Source organism: Papio anubis, chromosome 2 (genome assembly GCF_008728515.1).
Source record: "Papio anubis isolate 15944 chromosome 2, Panubis1.0, whole genome shotgun sequence".
Classification (NCBI taxonomy): Eukaryota; Metazoa; Chordata; class Mammalia; order Primates; family Cercopithecidae; genus Papio; species Papio anubis.
The window spans coordinates 145,697,705-145,720,274 of NC_044977.1; the positions used below are offsets into that span (position 1 = coordinate 145,697,705).

General features: G+C 35.6%; 1 protein-coding gene across 4 annotated transcripts in view; it reads left to right on the forward strand.

The window, feature by feature from the left end:
* The window catches only part of PLSCR4 (phospholipid scramblase 4), a 65,509-nt gene that overhangs the window by 24,197 nt on the left and 18,742 nt on the right, over positions 1 to 22,570 (forward strand). For 3 of the 4 annotated variants that reach the window (XM_003894988.5, XM_009201561.4, XM_031663704.1), the window contains exons 2-3: positions 12,008 to 12,035; positions 13,195 to 13,305. In XM_003894988.5, the coding sequence (XP_003895037.1) occupies positions 12,029 to 12,035; positions 13,195 to 13,305 (118 nt within the window). In that variant the 5' untranslated portion in view covers positions 12,008 to 12,028. Of the gene's footprint in view, positions 1 to 10,331; positions 11,854 to 12,007; positions 12,036 to 13,194; positions 13,306 to 22,570 lie in introns of those variants that run through there. The other variant, XM_009201563.4, reaches the window with a different exon arrangement.

Here is a 22,570-nt window from a genome sequence, read left to right on the forward strand (position 1 = left end):
AAATTTTCCAAACTTTTATGCTCTGCTTCCCTTTTAAATATAAGTTCCAGTTTTAGGTCATTTCTTTGCTCACGCGTATGAGCACAGGTTATTAGAAGCAGGCCACATCTTGATGTTTTGCTGCTTAGAAATTTCTGCTGCCAGATACCCGAAATCATAATTTCCAAGTTCAAAGTCTCACAGATCTCTAGGGCAGGGCACGACGTAACCAATTGCTTCGTTAAGGAACAGAAATACCTTTGCTCTAGCTACTAATACGAAGTCTGTCATTTCCCTCTGAGACTGCATCAGCCTGGACTTCATTGTTCATATTACTATCAACAATTTGGTCACAACAATTTAACAAGTCTCTAGGAAGTTTCAATGTTTCCCTCATCTTCCTGTTTTCTTCTGCGCCCTTCAAGCTGTTCCAGCCTCTGCCTGTTACCCAGTTCCAAAGTTGCTTACACATTTTCAGGTATCTTTATAGCAATACCCCACTCCTTGGTGCCAATTTTCTGTATTAGTCCATTCTTGCACTGCTGTAAAGGAATACCTGAGACTGGGTAATTTACAAAGAAAAGAGTTTAATTGGTTTACAGTTCCACAAGCTGTACAGGAAGCCCGATGCTGGCAGTCTGCTTGGCTTCTGGGGAGGCCTCAGGAAACTTACAATCATGACAGAAGGCAAATGGGGAGCTAGAACTTCACATGGCTAGAGCAGGTGGAAAAGAGAGATGGGAGAGATGCCATACACGTTTAAACAACTAAATATCATGAGAACTCTTATCGCAAGAACAGCTCTAGGGAGATGGTGCTAAACCATTAGAAACCACCCCCATGACCCAATCACCTCCCACCAGGCCCAACCTCCAGCATTGAGGATGACATTTCAGCATGAGATTTGGGTGGGGACACAGAGCTGAACCATATCATCATCTTTCGATTTTCTTTTTCCACATCAGTGGAGGTTTTTCTGGTTCTTTTTGAACTATAATTTTATATTGTGTTGTAGTCATTTTGCGTATTATTTTATGAGATTCTGAGTCTTACCGAAATGCCATGGAGCTAATTGATTTTCTAAATATTTTGGCAGGCAGTTGATCCACTTGGATTGAGGCCAAAAGTTCTGGCCAGCCTTTTGTGAGTTATGATTTCAATGTCAGTTAATTTAATATTGAAAGTCTTTGCCATGATATTTAGATCTCTTTAGTGTGTGCACAACCCTTGGCCAGTCTGAGACCTGAGCAGTCATCTCCTTTATTTAAGTTCTAAAGTCTTTGTTAGGATCAGATGTTTAGGATCAGATCCATGCATTCATTACTCCTGGATTAGCTGAGGAGTTCATAAACAACTTTATAGGGACAATCCCAAGCTGCATCTTCTTCGTGATCTCCTTGCTACTTGCCAGTTTTCTGGGTCTCTTCTATTTTGTTTTTCAGCCAGAAAAAATGAGGTTTTATTTACCCTTTTCATCTCTGTGTGTCCCTCAAATTCATTTGCATTCAAGGCCAAATCACAGGAAGGCAGAGAGTAAACATGTGACAAGGTGCACCCCATTCTTTTGGAGCCACAGCTCCTTATGTTAAGAGGAAGATTTCTCTCCTTTAGTGTTTTCCACTCCTGCAGGCCTTCTCTGATAAAATTACTGCTTTCTCCACAGTGAGACTTCCAGGATCAGGGACATGACAGAATGGAGAAAGTAAAAAAGTAAAAAAAAAACAAAAAAACAAAAAACCGTGAATTTTCCAACACTTTTTGAACTTCAGGGATGCTCATTCCCCTGCTCGAGCCAGAAGTAGAGGGCTTCTCCTGGAGCTGTCTCTGCATCTGGTGTCTACTACTATGTTTCAGGATGCCTTGAACCACTATTGGGCCGGGGATACCAGAGAAAAATATGAAGCTTACTCTGGTTTGATTGTACTTTTTCTGGTCTTCTGTCCCATGTTCTTGCTACTTTTTAATTTCCAGGGTCTTCAAATAGCTGTTCATTCGTTCTGTTTAGGTTAATTAATTGTATTTAGTGGGAGAGACAGGTTGGTATCTGTTTACTGCATCTTATCCATAACTGGAACATATGACCTATTATGTTTTTTGGGTTTTTTAGTTCATGGGTAATTTCTCTTCAGACTATAAATATATTTCAAAACCTTTACCAAGGAGAATTTGAAAAAGAACACAGCAGAACAGCCTACTTTCCTATTATAGGGTATAGTAGTGAGACGTGCTTGATAGTTTCAAAGCACCGTGAGGGTGAGGGGGTATGAAGGAGAAGGCAGCAAGTATATAGAAGGTAACTTTCAGTAGGATTTGTTTTGTAGAATACTAAGTTGGCCTCTGATGCTGGTTTTTTGACCCATAGTTTCCAGGTTATAGAGTTATAACCTTGAATGGGTTGCTTAAACTCTGTGAACTTCTGTTTCCTGGCCTGTATAATGAAACCATAATAATTCACCTCTGTCAACATATATGAAGTTCCTGGCACATCATAGATGTTTAGTAATTCATATCTAAAACTTAAAGAAACTGAGAGTTTAAAATATAGCAGGTCATTTGGAGTCACAATCAGTAGGTAATCCTTAACATCTTTATAGCCAGCTACTCCTTTAAAAAATGCCTTAAAACTTCACTAAAAATATTAGAAATTTTCATTTTTAAGAATCTCCATTTTCTGTTGGGCCCCATTCAAGTTAGCTTTAAATTGAAATGTAACAACAGTTATCTGTTCAAAAATTTTGAAATATGACTGTTTTACCTACCTTTTCTAGTGCTGTGATTTACTGTTATAAATAATTTAATGTATTCAGTTACTTCTACATAGCAGTGTTCCCAAGATAGTATTTGGCCAAGAGAATTATATTTTGTAATCTATATTATAAGCAGCAGCACAATGAAATAATATAGATAAATGCAAAAGTGACAAAATTTGTAAATTCAAAGGAACTGTCTCCCATGTAAATTAACTAATGATAAAAAAGCTTTTAAATAAATGAAACTTAAAAATATAAAGCCTTGTTTTTGCCAAAGAAATTGATGTATGTAAACTTCATCAATCTTGTGGTACATCATCATCCAGAATTTATAGGCAGTCAAATACGGGGAAATGAAAGCATGTCCAGAGATGTGGAAGCAAAATTCAAGCTTCTAATGTAGATTTTCTTAAAAGATGTAGCATAAGTTTGTACACAGTAAAAAAACCTCATTAGGCATTATTTATTGGGTACCTACCATATGCAGACATGACTCTGTGTACTCCAAATTGGAAGAGAGGAAGTCAAACCATCTTCACAGATGATATGATTCTGTACCTAGAAACTTCCATAGTCTCTGCCCTAGAACTGACAAAGAACTTTGGTAAAGTTTCAATGTATAAAATCAGTGTACAACAATCAGTATCATTTCTATACACCAGTAGTGGCCAAACCAGGAACCAAATCAAGAATGAAACACCATACACAATAGCTACAAAAAGAACAAAATATCTAGGAATACAGCTTACCAGGGAGGTGAAAGATTTCTACAATGAGAATTACAAAACACTGCTGAAAGAAATCAGAGATAACATAAAAACATGGAGAAACATTCCATGCCCATGGATATGAAGAATCAATACCATTAAAATGGCTCTACTGCCCAAAGCAATGTACAGATTAAATGGTATTCCTATCAAACTACCAATGTCATTTTTCACAGAATTAGAAAGAAATGATTCTGAAATTCATATGGAACAAAAGGAGCCCAAATAGTCAAAGCGATCCTAAACAAAAAGAAGAAAGCCAGAGGCGTCACACTATCTGACTTCAAACTATATTATAAGGCCACAGAAACCAAAACAACATGATACTAGTACAAAAAACAGACATATAGAACAATAGAACAGAAATAAAGCTATACACTTACAACCATCTGATTTTTAACAAAGTCAACAATACCAAGCAATGGGGAAAGACTTCCTGTTCAATAAAAGGTGCAGGGATAACTGGCTAGCCATATGCAGAAGATTGTAACTGGACACCTTCCTTTCATTATATACAAAAATCAACTCAAGATGGATTAGACTTAAATGTAAGGCCTAAAACTATAAAAGCCCTAGAAGAAAACCTAGGACATACCAATCTGGACATAGGCTTTGGCAAATATGTTGTGATGAAGTTCTCAAAAGCAATTGCAACTAAAACAAAAATAGACAAGTGGGACCTAATTAAACCAAATAGCTTTTGCAGAGTAAAAGAATAGTATTTCCTATCAACAGAGTAAATAGACAACCTACAGAATAGGAGAAAATATTCACATACTAAGCATCTGACAAAGGTCAGATATTCAGAATCTATAAGCAATTTAAACAAATCAACAAAAACCCCATTAAAAAATCGGCAAAGGTCACGAATAGACATTTTTAAAAAGAAGACATAAACGTGGTCAATAAGCATAAGAAAACAGGGTCAACATCAGTAACCATCAAAGAAATGAAAATCAAAACCACAATGATATACTATCTCATACCAGTCAGAATGGCTATTATTAAAATGTCAGAAAATAATAGATGTTGGTGAAGTTACAGAGAAAAAGGAATGCTTATACACTGCTGGTGGGAATGTCAATTAGTTCATCCACTATGGAAAGCAGTTTGGAGATTATAATAGAACTGAAAACAGAACTAGCACTTGACCCTGCAGTCCCATTACTGGGTACATACCAAAACGAATATAAATTGTTCTACCAAAAAGATACATACATGTCTATATTCACTGCAGCATAATGGCAACAACATGAAATCAACTTAGTTGCCCGTCAGTGATGTACTGGATAAAGAATATATGGTACATATACTCCATCAGCCTTAAAAAAGAAGGGAATCATGTCCTGTGTAGCAACATGGATGCAGCTGGAGGCCATCATCCTAAGGGAATTAACACAAGAACAGGAAAGCAAATACTGTATCTTCTCACTTATAGTAGGAGCTAAACATTGAGTACACATGGATACAATGAGGAGGACAATTGACACCAATGCCTTCTTGAGGGCAGAGGGTGGGAGGAGGGTAAGGGTTGAAAAACTACCTGTCAGTTACTGTGCTCATTACGTGGGTGATGAAGTCGTTTGTACACCAAATCCCATTGACACATAATTTAGCCATGTAACAAACCTGCACTCATTCACCCTGAACCTAAAATAAAAGTTAAAAAAGGAAAAATAATAACAAAAGACTACACCATTAAAACATGTTTTAAATTTCTTCCCTTATGGAGCTTATCTTCTAGCTGAAGCGTCAATCCAATTTAATTCTCTTTAAAGTTCTTACCTCTTTAAAACTGTTTACTCTTTTACTGCTGTGAATTTTCTTCCTCCTGTCCCTCTCCTTCTTTCCCTCTCTCAGTGTCCTTACTAGGAGGCTCCCTCTCCACTGTCCCACCTCTTCTGCTCCTCCTCACTCTCTCTGTTACACAGTAACACCTCCAAGCAACAAAAAGACAATAGTATTTCCTTTTTGGTCCAGTGACTTTGTTGAGCCATAGTGGGATGGCAAAGACCCCAGCACTCCCTTTCTAAATATGATCTCCCCTTGGGCCACTTTCCAGGGAGGAATGTGATCAGTTCACAATATGTTTTTTTTAAGAATTTTTATTATTATCCCTGCATGCATACACATAGAAACATAAACCTGCTCACATGCACACATGCACACAGGAAATCCACCAAAATTTTAAGAAGAGTTATTTTGAGAAAGTTGAATTAAGGGTATAGTCACATTTTTATACTTTTATTTCTTGATTTTCTGAAAATGAAAACATATTACTTTTGTAATCAGAAATATGTATGTTTGTGTGTATACCATTGTAACCATTACACAATTACTATTATTATTATTATTATTACTATTTTTAGCAATCTAAGTACAGTATTGCAATTCATTCTGACTCTAAACACCCAGAGTTTGCAAGTCCACAGGCTTAGGGGCCTCCTTCCTAACAAGACTGCCTTCACTTAAGACAAGTTTGAGGATCTCCGGGCCACCCACACTTCTGACCAACTAGCTACAAATTCAGGTGTTCCCATCAACCCCTCAGGTTTGATCATTTCCTAGAATGACTCACAGAACTCAAGAAAGTGCTCTACTTACGATTAAAGTTTTATTATAAACGATAAAAATCAGGACCAGTCAGTTGAGGAGATCCATGGGGTGAGGCCTAGGAGGGTCATGAACACAAAGCTTTCATGCCTTCTCTCTGTGGGGTTAGGATTCATCACACTCCCAGTACATTGATGTGTTTACCAACCAGGAAGCTAACTAGAGTCAGGTTTTTTATTGGGATTTCATTACACTGGCATGATTACTTGAATTATTGGCTTCATGGACTGAACGCAGTCTCAAGGCCCCCACCTCCCTGGAGGTCAGGCAAATATGACATTACTCAAAGCTCCAGTTCTCTAATCACATCATGATTCTTTCTGGCATGATCGGCCTCCCTATTATGTTGTCACCTTAGCAAAATCTCAGGTATGGTCCAAGGACCCACCAAGAAAAACAGAAACACTGCTATTACTTGCAAATTCTAAGAGTTTAGAAGTTGCTTTCCCAGAACCCAGGGCAAAGACCAGAATAATTCTCTTTTATGCAGTATTATGTTACATGTAGCAACTAAAATTGATTAGCTATCACTTTCTATAGAGACCGAAGAAAATAATCAATACATCAGACATTTAGCAACGTCTAGTAGATACTTCTTTTTAAAGCAAGGTGTATACATTTTCTTAGACCTATTAGCACTTATATTCACCCAGCCTAGATACTTGTGATATATGAGGGTTTATAAAATTTAAACATTTAAAGAATATTTATATTTTTATTTAGTTTCCTAAAGACTTTCTTATAAATAAAATGTTTTATTACTTCTAATTACTTACACATATATTAGCTCAGTTGCATCTTATACCATGAAGTACTGTATAAACAAATATTCAATTTTCACAGTACAAAATTATTTTTAAAAACCTTAATATTTATATGTTGATATAATAAACACTATATTATTTTAATTTTTGGAATATGCCATTAACATAATCTTAATTTTCTGATCTTTTTAAAGTTTACTAAAGGATACATCCATCGTCTGCATAATATAAGTAATGTCATTATCCTGAACTGAAAGCAAATTTTGTAGCCACCTAAGGTGTACCCTAACTCATTTGTCTTTCATTTAGCTGCAAATAGGAAAAACCCTTTGGCAATGTCTCCATTTTTTTTTCTCCCCACTCCTTCGACTTTGAAATTCATTACAAACAGTGCTCATGAAATCCCATTTGCTAGAACATTACTGGATATAGAAGATGGGAATTAGTGGTGTCAGCTCAGAACCCAGAGTAGAATCTTACATATGGATGCTCAGTAATACGTGCTGAGTTGCTGACTGGCAGACAGCTTTTTTTTTTTTTTCCAATACCACTATTAAACACACACATTTATTCTTGGTCTCTTCATTAGTTAGTATGTCTTACTAGTGAAATAGTAGTAATAATGCAAGTTTATTGAGGATTTTTTTTATATGGTAGGCACTGTTTTAAGTGCTATACAAATGTAATTGTTTTAGTCTTCACAATATTTCTGTGAGGTTGATCCAGCCATCGTCATCCCCATGATTAACAGGATAACCTAAGAACAGATCAGTCACTCAAGATTACACAGCGATCAGAAAAAGACCTGAGATTTGAACCCACACTCTGGACCACTGTCCATACTGTCTGAAGTGTGCTGGAATACACTATTTGTAGTCACACAATCTTCTGCTTTTCTCCGGGTATTCTTAAGGAAAGATTAAGATGGACAAAGAATATAATCTCCTATCAGTTACATAATAAACACAAAAGGGATATCATGGTAGCTGGTATAGGACTTTGCAGGAGTGAGATATTTTTCTTGTCCCTGCTAAGAAGCAGAAGGAATTGTTCATTGATCTGCTTTCTTTTCTCCTTGCAGGGTTAAAGGCACTGGAGACAGACACGACCCAGAGTTTTAGAATGCATATGCCATTTCCAAGCCTTGTGCCTGGAGATTCTCACTGCCCAGAGTCTCCCTTGTGGAGAGGCCAGGACAGCTTCCAGTAAATACTCTACTGTAAAGATCTAATCCTCCTTTTGAGTTTTGTGATTGAATTTTCAAATACCCCTGGTGTGAGTTCTAGAACTTGTGGTTTTATTGAGTTCTGAGAGTGTGTCACTGTTTACAGTGTTGAAATTGACAAGCGAGCATATAACACAGCTGCGCTTGTTGGGTGCTGCAAGTGATATCCATTTAATAGCATATAGTAAGATACAGCAGTCTTGCTATAGGATGCAATTTAAGATATCAGGGCTGCCTTGCAAGGCAGCAAACCTCAATCTCACCAACCTTGTCCTGTCTAGCCCATGTCTTCTTTCTCTCTTAATTACATTCCAGGCAGCCCAGATTCCCCTGTATGCATATTATGCCCCTAAAATACCAAGGCCTCTGCAATTAACAGCTCTCCAGACTTTGTAATACTGAACTGTTATGGAGATACAGCTCAGTTTTCCAATAAAGCCAAAAATCAGTTTTTTCAAGGTAAGGCACTTTTTGTTGTTGCTAAGTGATAGGGAAATCTGAAGCGATTCACTGAATATTAAAGGAGGATTAAGTTAGCATTCATGCTTCTACCAACTGGAAATTATCCTGTCTTGCACAGTATTTTGGCTAAAACTATGTTGTAAAATTTTATAAGAAAAGGAATAGAATATAGGGTGGTGAGAAAAAAATGCTAGCAGCTCAGACAAGATGGAAGGTAAGCAGACTTCAAGTATCTGAAGCTTGTGAGGCAATATGTAGGTATTTTTCTTTTATTTAAACTCATTGAGATTAGTTGCTTTGTAATACTTTAAATATTTCTAAAATTTTACTGATTTTTTCAAGTTATCATTCAATTACTTGAATTAGATTTGAACACTTAATAACGCCTGGCATTGTTGAGAACTGTTATTTTGGTTTACATTGAGTTAGTCTCAGACATGCCTGATCATAAGGATCACCTGGAATTGTGTTAAAGGTAAAGATTTCTAGGCCTGGACCCCAGAGGTGCTACTTCAGGTTTGGAGTCCAGAATTCTATATTTTTTCCAAGTTTTATTTTGAAATTAAATATTTAAAAATTAATATTCAAATTCATTTCTTCATTGAGATTCAGCAATTGTTAAAAGTTTGCCACTATAGATAGCTAGATAGGTGATAGGTGGACAGATAGATAGATATAATAATTTGGCCTCTTTTCACTAAGACATTTAATTATCTTTTGTAATTAGTTTCCACTGTGGCTCCTTGATAGCTTGTAACCTATACTGTAACAACAGACCATTACTTGGAAGAAGCTGACACTCAACATATAACTGTCAAATGGTTCTTGTTTATTGTGAAATAATGCCATACATGTAAATATGCATATTTAAAAATGTACATACCCTTTAAAAACTAATGACAAGACATTAGCCTTGTTCTTATCACCCTAATAGAACTTTAATATTGGCAGGAACTTAGGGTTCCTTGTGGGCCACAACTAAACAGCTACCCCTCATCACTTCTTTACACATAACCCTTTTCTGAAATTTTATGTTTTTAATTCCCTAGCATTTCGTTATAAAGTTTTCCTCTATATATTTATCAGATAAAGTGCTTTGTTTAGAATTCCTGCTACTGAACATTCTTACGTGGAATCATACTACATGTATTCTCCAGTGATTTGCTTTTTCTGTTGTGTTGTAATTTTGAGATTCATCTCTCTCCACCTGCACAATTGTAATTTGTTTTCACTACAGTATACTATTATATCATGTGAATGTACCAGAATTTATTTATTCAGTCTACTGTTGATGGACATTAGGCAAGTTTTCGTTCCTTTTAATATGAATAGTGTTATCAAGAACATTCTTGTCTCTATCCTGTGTACATGTGCAAGTGTCACTTGCAGGTACATACCTAGGAGTGTCTAAAGTTCTGGAAAGCTGTAGTCATTTTCCTCAACAACAGGGATTACCATCATTAAGGAATATAACTAACTCCTTGAACTCCCTTGGCTGGCCCAGAATTGGGTCTGACTTTTTGGTATGTCCCAGAATAAATAAATAAATAAATATATATACACACACACACACCCACACACATTTATATTATGTATAATTATATATTATGTGTATAATTTTATATTTAAATATTGTTTAATATGTTTAAAATATAAATGTAAAAATGTATATAACATATTAAGTATATATTTAAAACTTTTTACATAATATGTATTATATAAAAATAAATACATATCTTTAAAAAATATATTTTTTAAGCTTCGAGACACATAGGGCACTGTACAACAAACTCCAGCTCCAGAGGTGAGTGGAGATGGTCCAAGACTGGTTAAACTTTCACCCATCTTGGCAAGACAATCATTTCAGCTGGGAATCTGCATACTGGCTCATACTATGGCAATTTTCATTGAGTCAGCTCAGTGCCCATATTGATGTCTCCCTCATATGGTGTTTGAATGCCTCTTTGACCTACTCTAACTTGATACTTTTTTACTGCACTTGGACGACACAAATGACTCTGCATTCTTATAAACATGATCACATATTGAAAAGTACATAGGCTTAGGATTTAGAAGCACTTGCCTTTAGCAGATTTGGCCATTTACACATTAGAGAGTTGTTATAATCAGAGATATATGAAAAGCATTGGGCCCTTTGCCTAACATTTGATAAGCATTCAGTAAATTATAGTCTTTGTTGATATTCTTTTTGTTATTTGTCATTACTCAGAACTCAGAAATTCAGATATACTGAAATTCCCTTCTCTAATGATAGCCACTTTTTTTTGCCTGATTGAATTCAGAAAATTTTACCTTCACCCTCATTCCTTGTTTCAAATCTCATCTCAACTTCTAGTCTCCTTCTCTGAGTTATTCTCATAATGTTCCTATACATATTTTTAATGTAAATGTTTAACTTCTTTTGGTCTCTTCCTAAACATAACATGTCCTAGTCTAAACTTTCAATTTTTACCCTCCTTCATCCCCACTATCCTCCTCTCTAGTTTTGTTAATAGCATCACCATCAACTCAGTTACCTTGGGCTAAAACTCAGAATCCTCTTCCACTCCTCTCTTTACCTTAGTCCATCAGCAACTCCTGGAGGCCCTGCTTTCCAAACCGTGTCATGCCCCTGACCACTCCTAATCCTCTGCAGTGTCACCTCCCCTGTCTAAGCTGGCGTCAGCTCTCACCTGGATTCCTGCTGCCATCCCTCACTGCTCCTTGCTTCTACTCTTTCTCTCGGTGTATGGTGTCGATCAGATCTGATCACTCCACTGACTGAATCCTCCAGACTTCCCAGTACCAAATACCGAAAATGCCAACCACCTTGCCATGGCCTTCAGATGAGATCAGACCTCTCTGTCTCCATGTCTTACCTCAGTTCCCTTCACTCACAGTGGCCCAGTCACTCCTAACCGCTTTCTTTTTTCCTCCCATCAATATCTCAAGCTCACTGCCATCTCTGACCCTTTGCACTAATTTCCTATCTTCTTAGAACTCTCTTCCCACAATTGTAGTGTAATGTTTATTTTTCATAGTTCAAACAGCTCAAAGGTCACTTCCTGAGGCAGGCTTTCCCTGACTCTCCTAGAACTAGCCATCCATGTTTCTCTTAAGCCTGTTACATTGTTTTCCTCATAACTACTATCTATAAAGTTAAACTTCAACATTTCTTGACATGTTTTTTAAAATCTCATCCTACTACAATATAAACTGCAGCACAGTAGGCGGCAGAGTGTCTGCTTTGCTGCTGTACTCTCAACATCTATTTAGTGCCTCGTACATAATAGGTGCTCAATAAGTATTTGTTGAATTAATGAAGGGATAAATGTAAAGTAACTGGAGGTTAAAAAAAAATTACAGAAGTCCTTACCTGTGTCACTGAGTAGTAATACTATTTATTATGTATATATTTTAAAGGCATTAACATTTTTTATTTTTCAGGATTAATTGGAATTCTTCAAAATGTCAGGTAAGTTTTTGTGAATAAATTTGAATATGCTTTATTTTCAAATGTGAATTTTGTGATTATTTTCCCTAAAGGGGGACTTTATTTCATTTTGATTTTTTTTGTTTAACATTTGGCGAATATAAATACGCGTGTGTGTGTGTTGTGTATATATGTGTGTATATATGTATGTATATATTTATTATTTATGTATATAGACGTTCCTATCATTGTCAGAAAAAGATTAAAAAGAGACTTACAGTGGGGTACGTATCTACTGAATAATCTTTGAAGTTTGTGGGGAAAATTAGGTAATAAAAAAAAAGCAAGATTAGGAAAACGGTTCTGCAAAGAGAGGTTGTAGTAATAAAGAGCCTGTGGCAAGGCCCTGCCTTGGTAGAGGAGGGTGAAAGTAGGCCTTGTATTTTCTAGTAGCTTACATAATGAGAGAAAAACCACATTTATGGATTTTTGTTTGCTAGGAGATAAAAGTCAACTGGTTGTTTAGGAAACTCAGCTTTTTTTGTAGTAAGCTCAGAGAGAAATTAGTCTCTAATCTCAATAAGAAGACAAGGTGTAACATCATGAAACTGACTTCAGTACCTCCCTTGCAGCAATTACTGTGACCTAGATTGCTTTCAGAAAGAATACAGTGAAAATGTGAGTCACTGGAGATCTAGACTAAACTACTGCTAATTCAGTTATGTGTGACACCACTGTTTATTAAACCATTATGTGTTTATGGTGTTACGTTGTGAATCTTTTTAGACAGCACTTTCCAAAAAGAATTAGGAAAAAAATGAGCTTCACTCTCTAAATGCCTGTGTTCTCCATATTATGTAATGGGAAAAGTAATTTTTGCTCTTATGCCAGGAATTTACTTTGTAGGTAAGAGTTAGCATCAGGGCATTTGAACAACTGGTATAAAAGCTCATTGCTTTGATCACAAGCACAATATAATTGTTTAGTTCTATTTTTAAATATGTGTTCAGTTTGAAAATTCATGAAATTTATTAATAGGTAGTGTCTCATATATGATGTATTCTTTTTATAGGAAATATAGGAGTGTATTTCCAGTTGATTATATTTTTTGATGCATACCAATAAGAAAAAAAAAAAGAATACATTTTGTCATAATATTATTGTTTCCTGTGTAAGTCATGTTCCCTCTCTTCTCCTGAAGGTGTAGTGCCCACAGCCCCTGAACAGCCTGCAGGTGAAATGGAAAATCAAACAAAACCACCAGATCCAAGGTCTGATGCTCCTCCTGAATACAATTCTCATTTTGTACCAGGTGGGTTAAATATTCATAAAGAATATTCTCCTTTCCTAAAAACCATACTAATGATTAAAATTGTTTTTTAAGTTAACAAATTAATTGACTGATTTAATAAGTAAATAAATATTGGATGCCGATAGGGTGCCACATAGTTTACTATCTGTCAGTTAGAATATATTCCTATAGCCATAGGATTTACAGACTTTAAGAAGGAAGTTGTGCAAATATTGATGACATTCTCTCCATTCTATATGGAGATATGAAGAGAATGTTGTAAGGACACAGAAGGCAGTATCTGACATTGCGAGGGATTTGAGGAAAGCCCTGACTAAGGAGGTCAAGTTTTGCTGTCATGATAAAAATTTCACAAGCAAAGAAAAGGGGGAAAGGACTATCCCTAGCAGAAAGAATCATATGTCCAAAAGTACAGGGTCATGAAAGTCTGGTATGAGGCATGCATGAGACACATGGCAGATGTGCAGAGAAATGGAAGTGAATGGCCATGGGTGCTGATTAAGGAGCTTATCTTTCTGGCAAATATTTTTATAAGTCTGCATGCACTACTGGTGATGTCTTGGGAGAATGAATACTTATATAGTGCTAGTGTAAATGTGAGATATTTCAATCGTTAGAAAACAATTTGGCCAAGTTTAAAATTCTAAAAATTAAAAATGCCCTTACTTTTGGCCAAGGAAATAGTTTCAGTTAGTATTGTCTTTAAATACATTTTAATGACTTACATAATGATGTAGATACTGCAGTAATATTTTTTTAAAATATATATTTAAGTGTATATTTAGAAGTAGAAACCATTGCGTTATGCCCTGAAGGGGGAAAAGAAACCCTGATATGTACAATATAATGGCAAAAGGTTTTTTTTTTTTTTTTTTTTTTTTGAGACAGAGTTTTGCTCTTGTTGCCCAGGCTGGAGTGCAATGATGCGATCTTGGCTCACCACAACCTCCGCCTTCCAGGTTCAAGTGATTCTCCTGCATCAGCCTTCGGAGTAGCTGGGATTATAGGCATGCGCCACCACACCCAGCTAATTATTTTTTTCAGTAGAGACAAGGTTTCTCCATGTTGGTCAGGCTGGTCTCGAACTCCTGACCTCAAGTGATCCTCCCACCTTGGCCTCCCAAAGTGCTGAGATTACAGGTGTGAGCCACCGCGCCTGGCCAAAGGTTTTTTTTTTTTTTGGCTCTAGGCATATGATTCATGCAGCTTAGGTGGCTTCTGCACCTACAGTGTTTTCTGAAAGCATCAGGATTTCCTTTTTTCTCTTTTCCTAATGTGTACGTGTGTTATGAGGATCAAATGCATTATAACATACTGCATTAATAGCTCAACCTCTCCTAAATCAAGGTATTAACAATTAAATTATTAAATTATAATCATGCTTTATCTGATAGTTTCTCTATATATCACTTCAGTGACTTCCAACATGATATACAAGATCTATCTTGTATTTACCAATTACTCTATATCCAAAAACCTGGACTCTACTAGAACAGAAACTTCACCATTTCTGAGAAAAACCTTGGTTATACATCCTGTTCTCATCTGATAAAGTATATGTCTATTCTTCTCTATATCAATAATTCAACAAGAGAGTAGGCTACATTCTTCAAATTAAATGACAAGATAAGTTGTAAAAATATTATAGTTCAGACCACACAATTAGTCAATTTTCAGTTATAAAATATAGCAAAATTTCGCTCTGATCGCCACCTAGTGGCTAGACTGTAAACTTACAAAGACTGACAAAAATTGTCACTGTGAGTCAAATTAAGAATCTTGAAATTTCTACTTGAATTATGTAGTGTTAATGAATTTATCCAAATTTCTTTACATAATTTCAATTTGCATTATGGTGTTGGATATGTGTTCCCACCAAAAATAATTTTATCCACCATTCTTGTTTAAAAGAATAGTTAAAGAAACCTTTGTTATATTTAGTATTAAAGAGAAAATGGCATGATTTCCTGATGTTCAAAATAACTAGGAAAACTCAAATCCTATCAGGCAATGTTTCTTACACCAGTATTCATACGACAACACTCCATAACAGAGGTCTTTATTTACATAAGTCTGAGATGCTATAATTACACAAAGTAAAACATATTTTGTTTTGTTTTTCTTTGTTTTCCTGCAGAAGCAATCAGAACTCTTATGAAAACTTCAAAGCTTAGAAGAAAGTATAATGTACCAGTTTCCCACATATAACTTTATCATATTTTTTCCTTCTTTTATCTCTGGATAATACATACTTATAACAAAAATCGTTCAATTACATAAACGTGTATTTAATTTTAAAATAAATATAAATTTAATTTTAGAAAATATAATCTCCATATGAATAGCCTCAAAATCTAAATAGTGATTTTTTTATGATTTATTGATCTTCAAGTTTTATAACATGAGGTGCTTTTATATTGAAAGTACATGGTAAATTAATCATTAATTGAAGTGATATAATAATTAATATTCCTGATAATTCATATGATTTTTAGTTGCATTGTTATTTTTAACAATGGTTAAAAAAAGAAGGTATGGATATCTGATTTCTAGTCCAACTTGGATACTCATAAATACAATTCTTAAAGGAATTAAAGTATATTCTTCATGACAAACTTAAATACATACTTTCCTTCACTTTTTTCCAAATACATTATACTTTTTCTCACTTAACTCTAATTTGACATTGCTTCCTGTTACCATTATTTTTCCTTTAGTCTGCTTACTCTCAGTTTCTGTCAAAAACTGTGTCCCTACTCTTAAAAGCTGTTGTTCCCAGAATTATTTAGTCTACTCCCCTGGTCTTCCCTGCTCTTCCCTGTCTCCTCCTCTCTCCTCTCCCAGTCATCCTTCCTTTTACACACTCTTCTAAATGATCTTGTTAATACTGAAGGTTTCCTTTTCCTTCATCACTTATCAGCTACATACCCACAGATCATGTCAGTCTGCTAGTCTCTAAACTTGCACTTCCAACCACCTATAGACTGCTTCTCATGAAAAACCATTGAATCTCAAACTCAATGACAACCAGCCCAACTTTGTTATCTTGCTTCTAAACTCTATTTTTTTCTTCCGTTCTTCCCACACACTAGAGGCCTGTAGGATCCCAAGCCAGAAACGAGAATCTTTTCTCATATCCAGTCCACTTCAAAGTCAATGTTGTATCTTAAATGTCAATTACCATTTCTCCACTCTATGTTCCTTTCACCAAAATCAGCCTTCCTTGCCTTCTAGCCAGACCTTTGCAAGTACTTCCTACCTAATCTGACCTCCTTTATAAATAATTCTAAATGTAAAACTAATCATTTTACTTTGCATTTGATTGGCATAAAGTTCAAAGTCTTTCATAATCTTCACTCCATCCTATCTTTCTAGCCTTGTCTACTAAATCTCCACACACAGCGGTTTGTCTTGCAATAGTGAGCCTCCTCTATGCACCTGCTTGTTCTTGTCTGTTTGCCTGTGAAACCTTTCCCCATCGTGGAGATGCTGGCTAGGCCTAGTGGGTTAGCACCTATATCGTAGTATACCTTCTCTGCATAGGTTAGGTACCCCTCCTGTCTGATCCCTTAACACACTATGCATCTACCTATGATTATGCCAATTACTTGCTTTGTGACCATTCACCTTTTTTAATACATCTTTGTAGCCTCCACAGAACTTGCTGCCCTTGGAGATAGGCATGCATTTGTGTGTCTTTCTGTCTTAATTTCTAGCAGCAAGCACAGAAGCTGGTCCTTGAAATGGGCTTGAGGAATATTTCATAGATAAAAGAATCTTTGATTTATCTCATGACCTTGTTTTTTAGTGTTAGTAGAATTTCACGATTCCTGACTATTATGAGTGGCATTTTTATGAGTAACCAAAATGTCTTAGACTTCACCTTCAAAAACGACTGGCTTTCACAGTCTTGGTTGTCCCCAGACTACTGCATAGTCCCATGATGTCCCATGGAGGTGAAAGGGTAGAACTTAAGGACTTAAAAATAGCTGCTAGCTAGAGATGCCAATTCAGTGTATAGGCCCAAAGCCCTCCATAGAATCACGCCTGGCGTGCTCTTCTTCCTTGCCTCTGATCTAGGGGGAGTATTAACATGATGTATTTAAGGACATTTCTGCAGTCAGAATGCTGGAATTCTAATTCTCTTCCTTATACATCAGCTAGTGACATTCACCAAGTTATTTAACCTCCCTATGCCTCAGTTTTCTTCTCTATAAATTAAGGATAATAATAGTATCTACTATATAGGGTTGATGTAAAGATGACAAGATTTAGTACTTGTAAAATTGTTAGAATAAGGGCTGGAATATGATGAGAGCTCAATGAGTGTTAGTTATTATCTTTCTTTTTCTTTTCTTTTTTTAATAAACATAGCTTTCTCTAATAGGACTTTCTTCCAGATCTGGGTGGTATCCAGGACCCATTTCTTTAGGGGCTCTGAGAGAGACCATAATCTCCACCTTATCCCATTTAAGTGAATTTTTAATTCTGCAAGAGTGACCTTTTCAAAAACGAGCTGCCTATGGGACTGTCTACATTTATTTGTTTGTTTGTTTTTGAGACAGAGTGTTGCTCTGTTGCCCAGGCTGGAGTGCAATGGCGCAATCTCGACTCACTGTAATCTCCGCCTTCCGGATTCTAAAAGATTCTCCTGCCTCAGCCTTCAGAGTAGCTGGGATTACAGGCACCGACCACCACGCCCGGATAATTTTGTGTTTTCAGTAGAGACAGGGTTTCACCATGTTGGCCAGGCTGGTCTCAGACTCCTGACCTCAGGTGATCCACCCACCTCGGCCTCCTTAAATGCTGGGATTACAGGTGTGAGCCACCGCGCCCAGCCGGGACTGTGTCTGCGTTTTTCAGGAGATGTCAATCCCTTCCCTACAAAGCTGTGTGGCATTGCTCTTTCATTACAGAAGACAGAAGATTCGCTAGTCCTATAGACCTGCAGTTCCCAAAACCGAGTTTACTTAGGGAAATGTAATACCATTTGTGGAGCTGTAACAATACAGCCCAAATTGGGCTTCTACTGTTGTAGCCTTGTTCATTTTTGCACACTTATCTGGACACGAGGTGAATCTCAGCTTCTAACATCTTTCAGCTCTCATCTGGACTGAAAATCCCATAATTTTTAGGCAGATACACAAAAAAACACATATACATACATATACACATATTACAAGGAAAAGCGGTAATTTTCAGAAGGAAACTACAGTTTAACCTATATTTAGGTAAGATTTATTTTTTTCTTCAAGGTGGAAATCTACAGAGAAAAATCTCCAACTATAGTAAAAACAAGCACTTACATGATTATACATTGCAATGTTGCAACATTGTTTCCATCTTTTTCATTTCAAAATAGAATCTTTGCTTTCATTTTATTAGTTAAATAAAAGGATCTTTAAATCATTGGCTTTCAAATATTCTTGATGATAATCTAATATAACACATAGTGAACAATACATATATATATATATTCAATATATTTATATATAAGTAACACAAGTTTTACCAGACAATACTGAATATAAAGTGAATATATAGCATACTAATCATACAGTTTCATATTTTCTATTTTATTCTTCTCTAGTTGAGTATATTTGCAAAATTAATATTTGAATTATTAAATTGATTTTAATGATCTATGAATATTTCTTCAGTTTGCAAAATGCTGTATCAAAACAGTGTTTCTCAAACTTAGTAGTTGATAAGAATTGGTGAAATATCAGACAAAAATATACTTGGAGAAAAAATTATTACTAGAGATGATGTTCATTTTATAATAATGAAAATGTCAATCATCACGAAGACAGAATGAGTATATACATATATACACATAAAAACAGTACTCCAAAATATATGAAGTAAAACTGGTAGAATTGAAAAGTGAAATAGATAATACAATAAATAATAGTTGGAGACTGTAATACCCGACTTACAATAATAGATAGAACAACTAAGCAGAAGATCAAAAAGGAAACAGAAGATCTGAACAACACTATAAACGAAACTGGGCACAACAGACAGTCTACGACAGACATTCTAGACATAATAGCATAATAGAACACTCTGCTGAACAACAGCAAAATACACATTCTTCTTGAAACATACGGCATTCTACAGTATTGTGGTTAGGTCATGAAATAAGTCTCAACAAATTTAAAACAATTAAAATCCTGTAGAGTATATTCTTCTACCACAGTGGTAGAAGAATACTTTTAAATGACAATAGGGGCAAAAAAAAAAATCACACACAGGGAAATTAGAACATACTTTGAGATGAATGAAGACAAAACACAGTATACCAAAACATATGAGATATAGCTGAAGAAGTGCTTAGAGGAAAATTTATAGCTATAAACACCTGCATTAAAAAAAAGGAAGATATCAAATCAGTAATCAAACTTTCCACCTTAAAGAAAAACCAAGCCAAGCAGTAGGAAATAATAAAGATTAGAGCAGAAATAAATAGAAAAAAGAAGAATAAACAAAATCAGCAAAACCAAAAAATTGTTCTTTGAGAGGATCAACAAAATTAAGGAACCTTAAGTCAAACTGACCAAAAATAAAAATGAAAAAAAGCACCTCAAATTACTAAAATCAGGAATGAAAGTGAGGCTCTTACCACAGAGAAATTGAAAGTATCTTAAGGGAATAATATGAACAATTTATTGTATGCCAATAAATTAGGAAACCTAAACGAATGGACAAGTTCCTAGAAAGATACAATTGAAATTGACTCAAGAAGAAACAGAAACCCTTAACAGACTTATATAACAAGTAAAGAGATTGAATTTGTCATGTAAAACTTTTCCACAAAATATAGCTAAGGCCTAGATGGCTTCAATAGTGAATTTTGGCCGGGCACGGTGGCTCATGCCTGTAATCCCAGTACTTTGGAAATCCGAAGCAGGTGGATCACTTGAGGTCAGGAGTTTGAGACCAGCCTGACCAACATGGCGAAACCCCATCTCTACTAAAAATACAAAAATTAGTTCTCACGCACCTGTAATCCCAGCTACTTGGGTGGCTGAGACAGGAGAATGGCTTGATCCCGGGATGCAGAAGTTGCAGTGAGGAAAGATTGTTCCAATTTTCCCCAGGCTGGGGCAAAAGATTAAGACAAAAAAAAAAAAAAAAAGAAAAAGAAAATTTTACTAAATGCTGCATGAAGGTTTTAATACCAGTCATTTACAATGTCTTCCATAAAAATGAAAGAATAGTGAATTCTTCCTAGCTAATTCTATGAGGCCAGTATTACCCAATTGGCAAAATCTGACAGATATCACAAGAAAAGAAAACTAAAGATCATATCCCTAATAAATATAGGATCAGACTTGCGCAACAGATTACTAGCAAACCAGATTTAGGAACATAAAAAAGGATTAAATGCCATCATCAAGTGGGATTTATCCCAAGGTAAGATTGGTTTATCATATTAAATATCATATTAAAACCCATCAATGTATGTGCTATTTTAATAGAATATATTTCAAAAACCACATGACCACATCAGTAAGCACAGAAGTCACACTTGACAAAATACAACATCCTCCATGATAAAAACACTTAAGAAACTAGAAATAGGAGGAAGTCCCTCAATCTGATAAAGACTACCTGTGAAAACTCACACCAAACATTATATTTAGGAGTAAAGACTGAAAACGTTCATTTCATCTAAGCTCAAGAATGAGACAGGGTATCTTTCTTGCCACTTCTATTTAGCATTGTACTGGAAGTTCTGGCCAGGGCAATTAGGCAAGAAAAAAAAAGAAACAAAACTATCTCCATTCGCAGAAGACATGATCCTATATATGTAAAAAGTCTAAGTTGGGTGCAGTGGTACACTCCTGTACCCCTGTAGTCCCAGCTACTTGGAGGTTAGGGTAGAAAGATTGATTGAATTCAGGGATTTGACACTGCAGTGAGCTATGATCATACTACTGCGCTTCAGCCTGGGTGACAGAGTGAGACCCTGTCAAAAAGAAAACAAAAAGCAAAACAAAAAAAACCATATATACACACAAACAGCACAAACAGCGTGTGTTAGGATATAAGATCATTATACAGAAATCCAAATGTATTTCTATATATTAACAATGAACAATGTAAAAAAGAAATTGAAATTATAATTCCACATACAATAACATTAAAAATAACATACCCAGAAATAACTTTAATAAAAGGAGTAAAATATCTTTCATATTGAAAACTATGAAACATTATTGAAAGAAACTAACGAAGACTACATAAGTGGAAAGGCATTTTACAGATTTGAAAAGTAAATATTGTTAAATGGAAATGCTCCTTAAATTGATCTACAGATTAAACACAATTCTTATCACAGTGGAATTTTTTTAATTGACAAGCTGTTCCTCAAATAATATAGAAATGTAAGGGATTCAGAATAGCCTAAACAATCTTGAAAAAAGAATGAGAGGACTCACAATTCCCAATTTCCGATTTACTATAAAGCTGCAGAAGTCAATACCACAGTACTGGCATAAAGATAGACATATAGACCAATGAGATAGAACTGAGAGTCTAAGAAGTAAACCCAACATCTGTGGCTAACATTTTTGACAAGCATGTTAAAATAATTCAATGGGGAAAGAATACTCTTTTCAGCAAAGGATCTGAGACAAATGAGTATCAACAGACAAAAGAATGATGTGAAACTGTGTCTCGCCCTATACACAAAAACTCTAAATGAATCAAAAATCTATGTGTTTGAAAGACCTATGTCTAAGAGTGAAAACTATAAAACTTTTATAAGATACAGATGTAAGTATTTATGTCTTTGGATTAGGCAATAGTTTCTTAGATATGATATGACACTCTAAAGCACAACCAACCAACAAAAAATAAATTGGACTTCATAACAATTAAAGAGTTCTGCATACCTAAGGACACTATAAAAGAGAAAGGTCAACCTACAAAATGAGGGAAAACACTTACAAACTATCTGGCAAAAGACTTTTTATCTTGACTATATAAAGAACATTTATAACGCAACAATACAAAGACAAATGATTCAGTTTTTTTGTTTGTTTGTTTGTTTGTTTGTTTTTTGAGACGGAGTCTCGCTCTGTCACCCAGGCTGGAGCGCAGTGGCCAGATCTCAGCTCACTGCAAGCCCCGCCTCCCGAGCTTAGGCCATTCTCCTGCCTCAGCCTCCCAAGTAGCTGGGACTACAGGGGCCCGCCACCTCGCCTGGCTAGTTTTTTGTATTTTTTAGTAGAGACGGGGTTTCACCGGGTTAGCC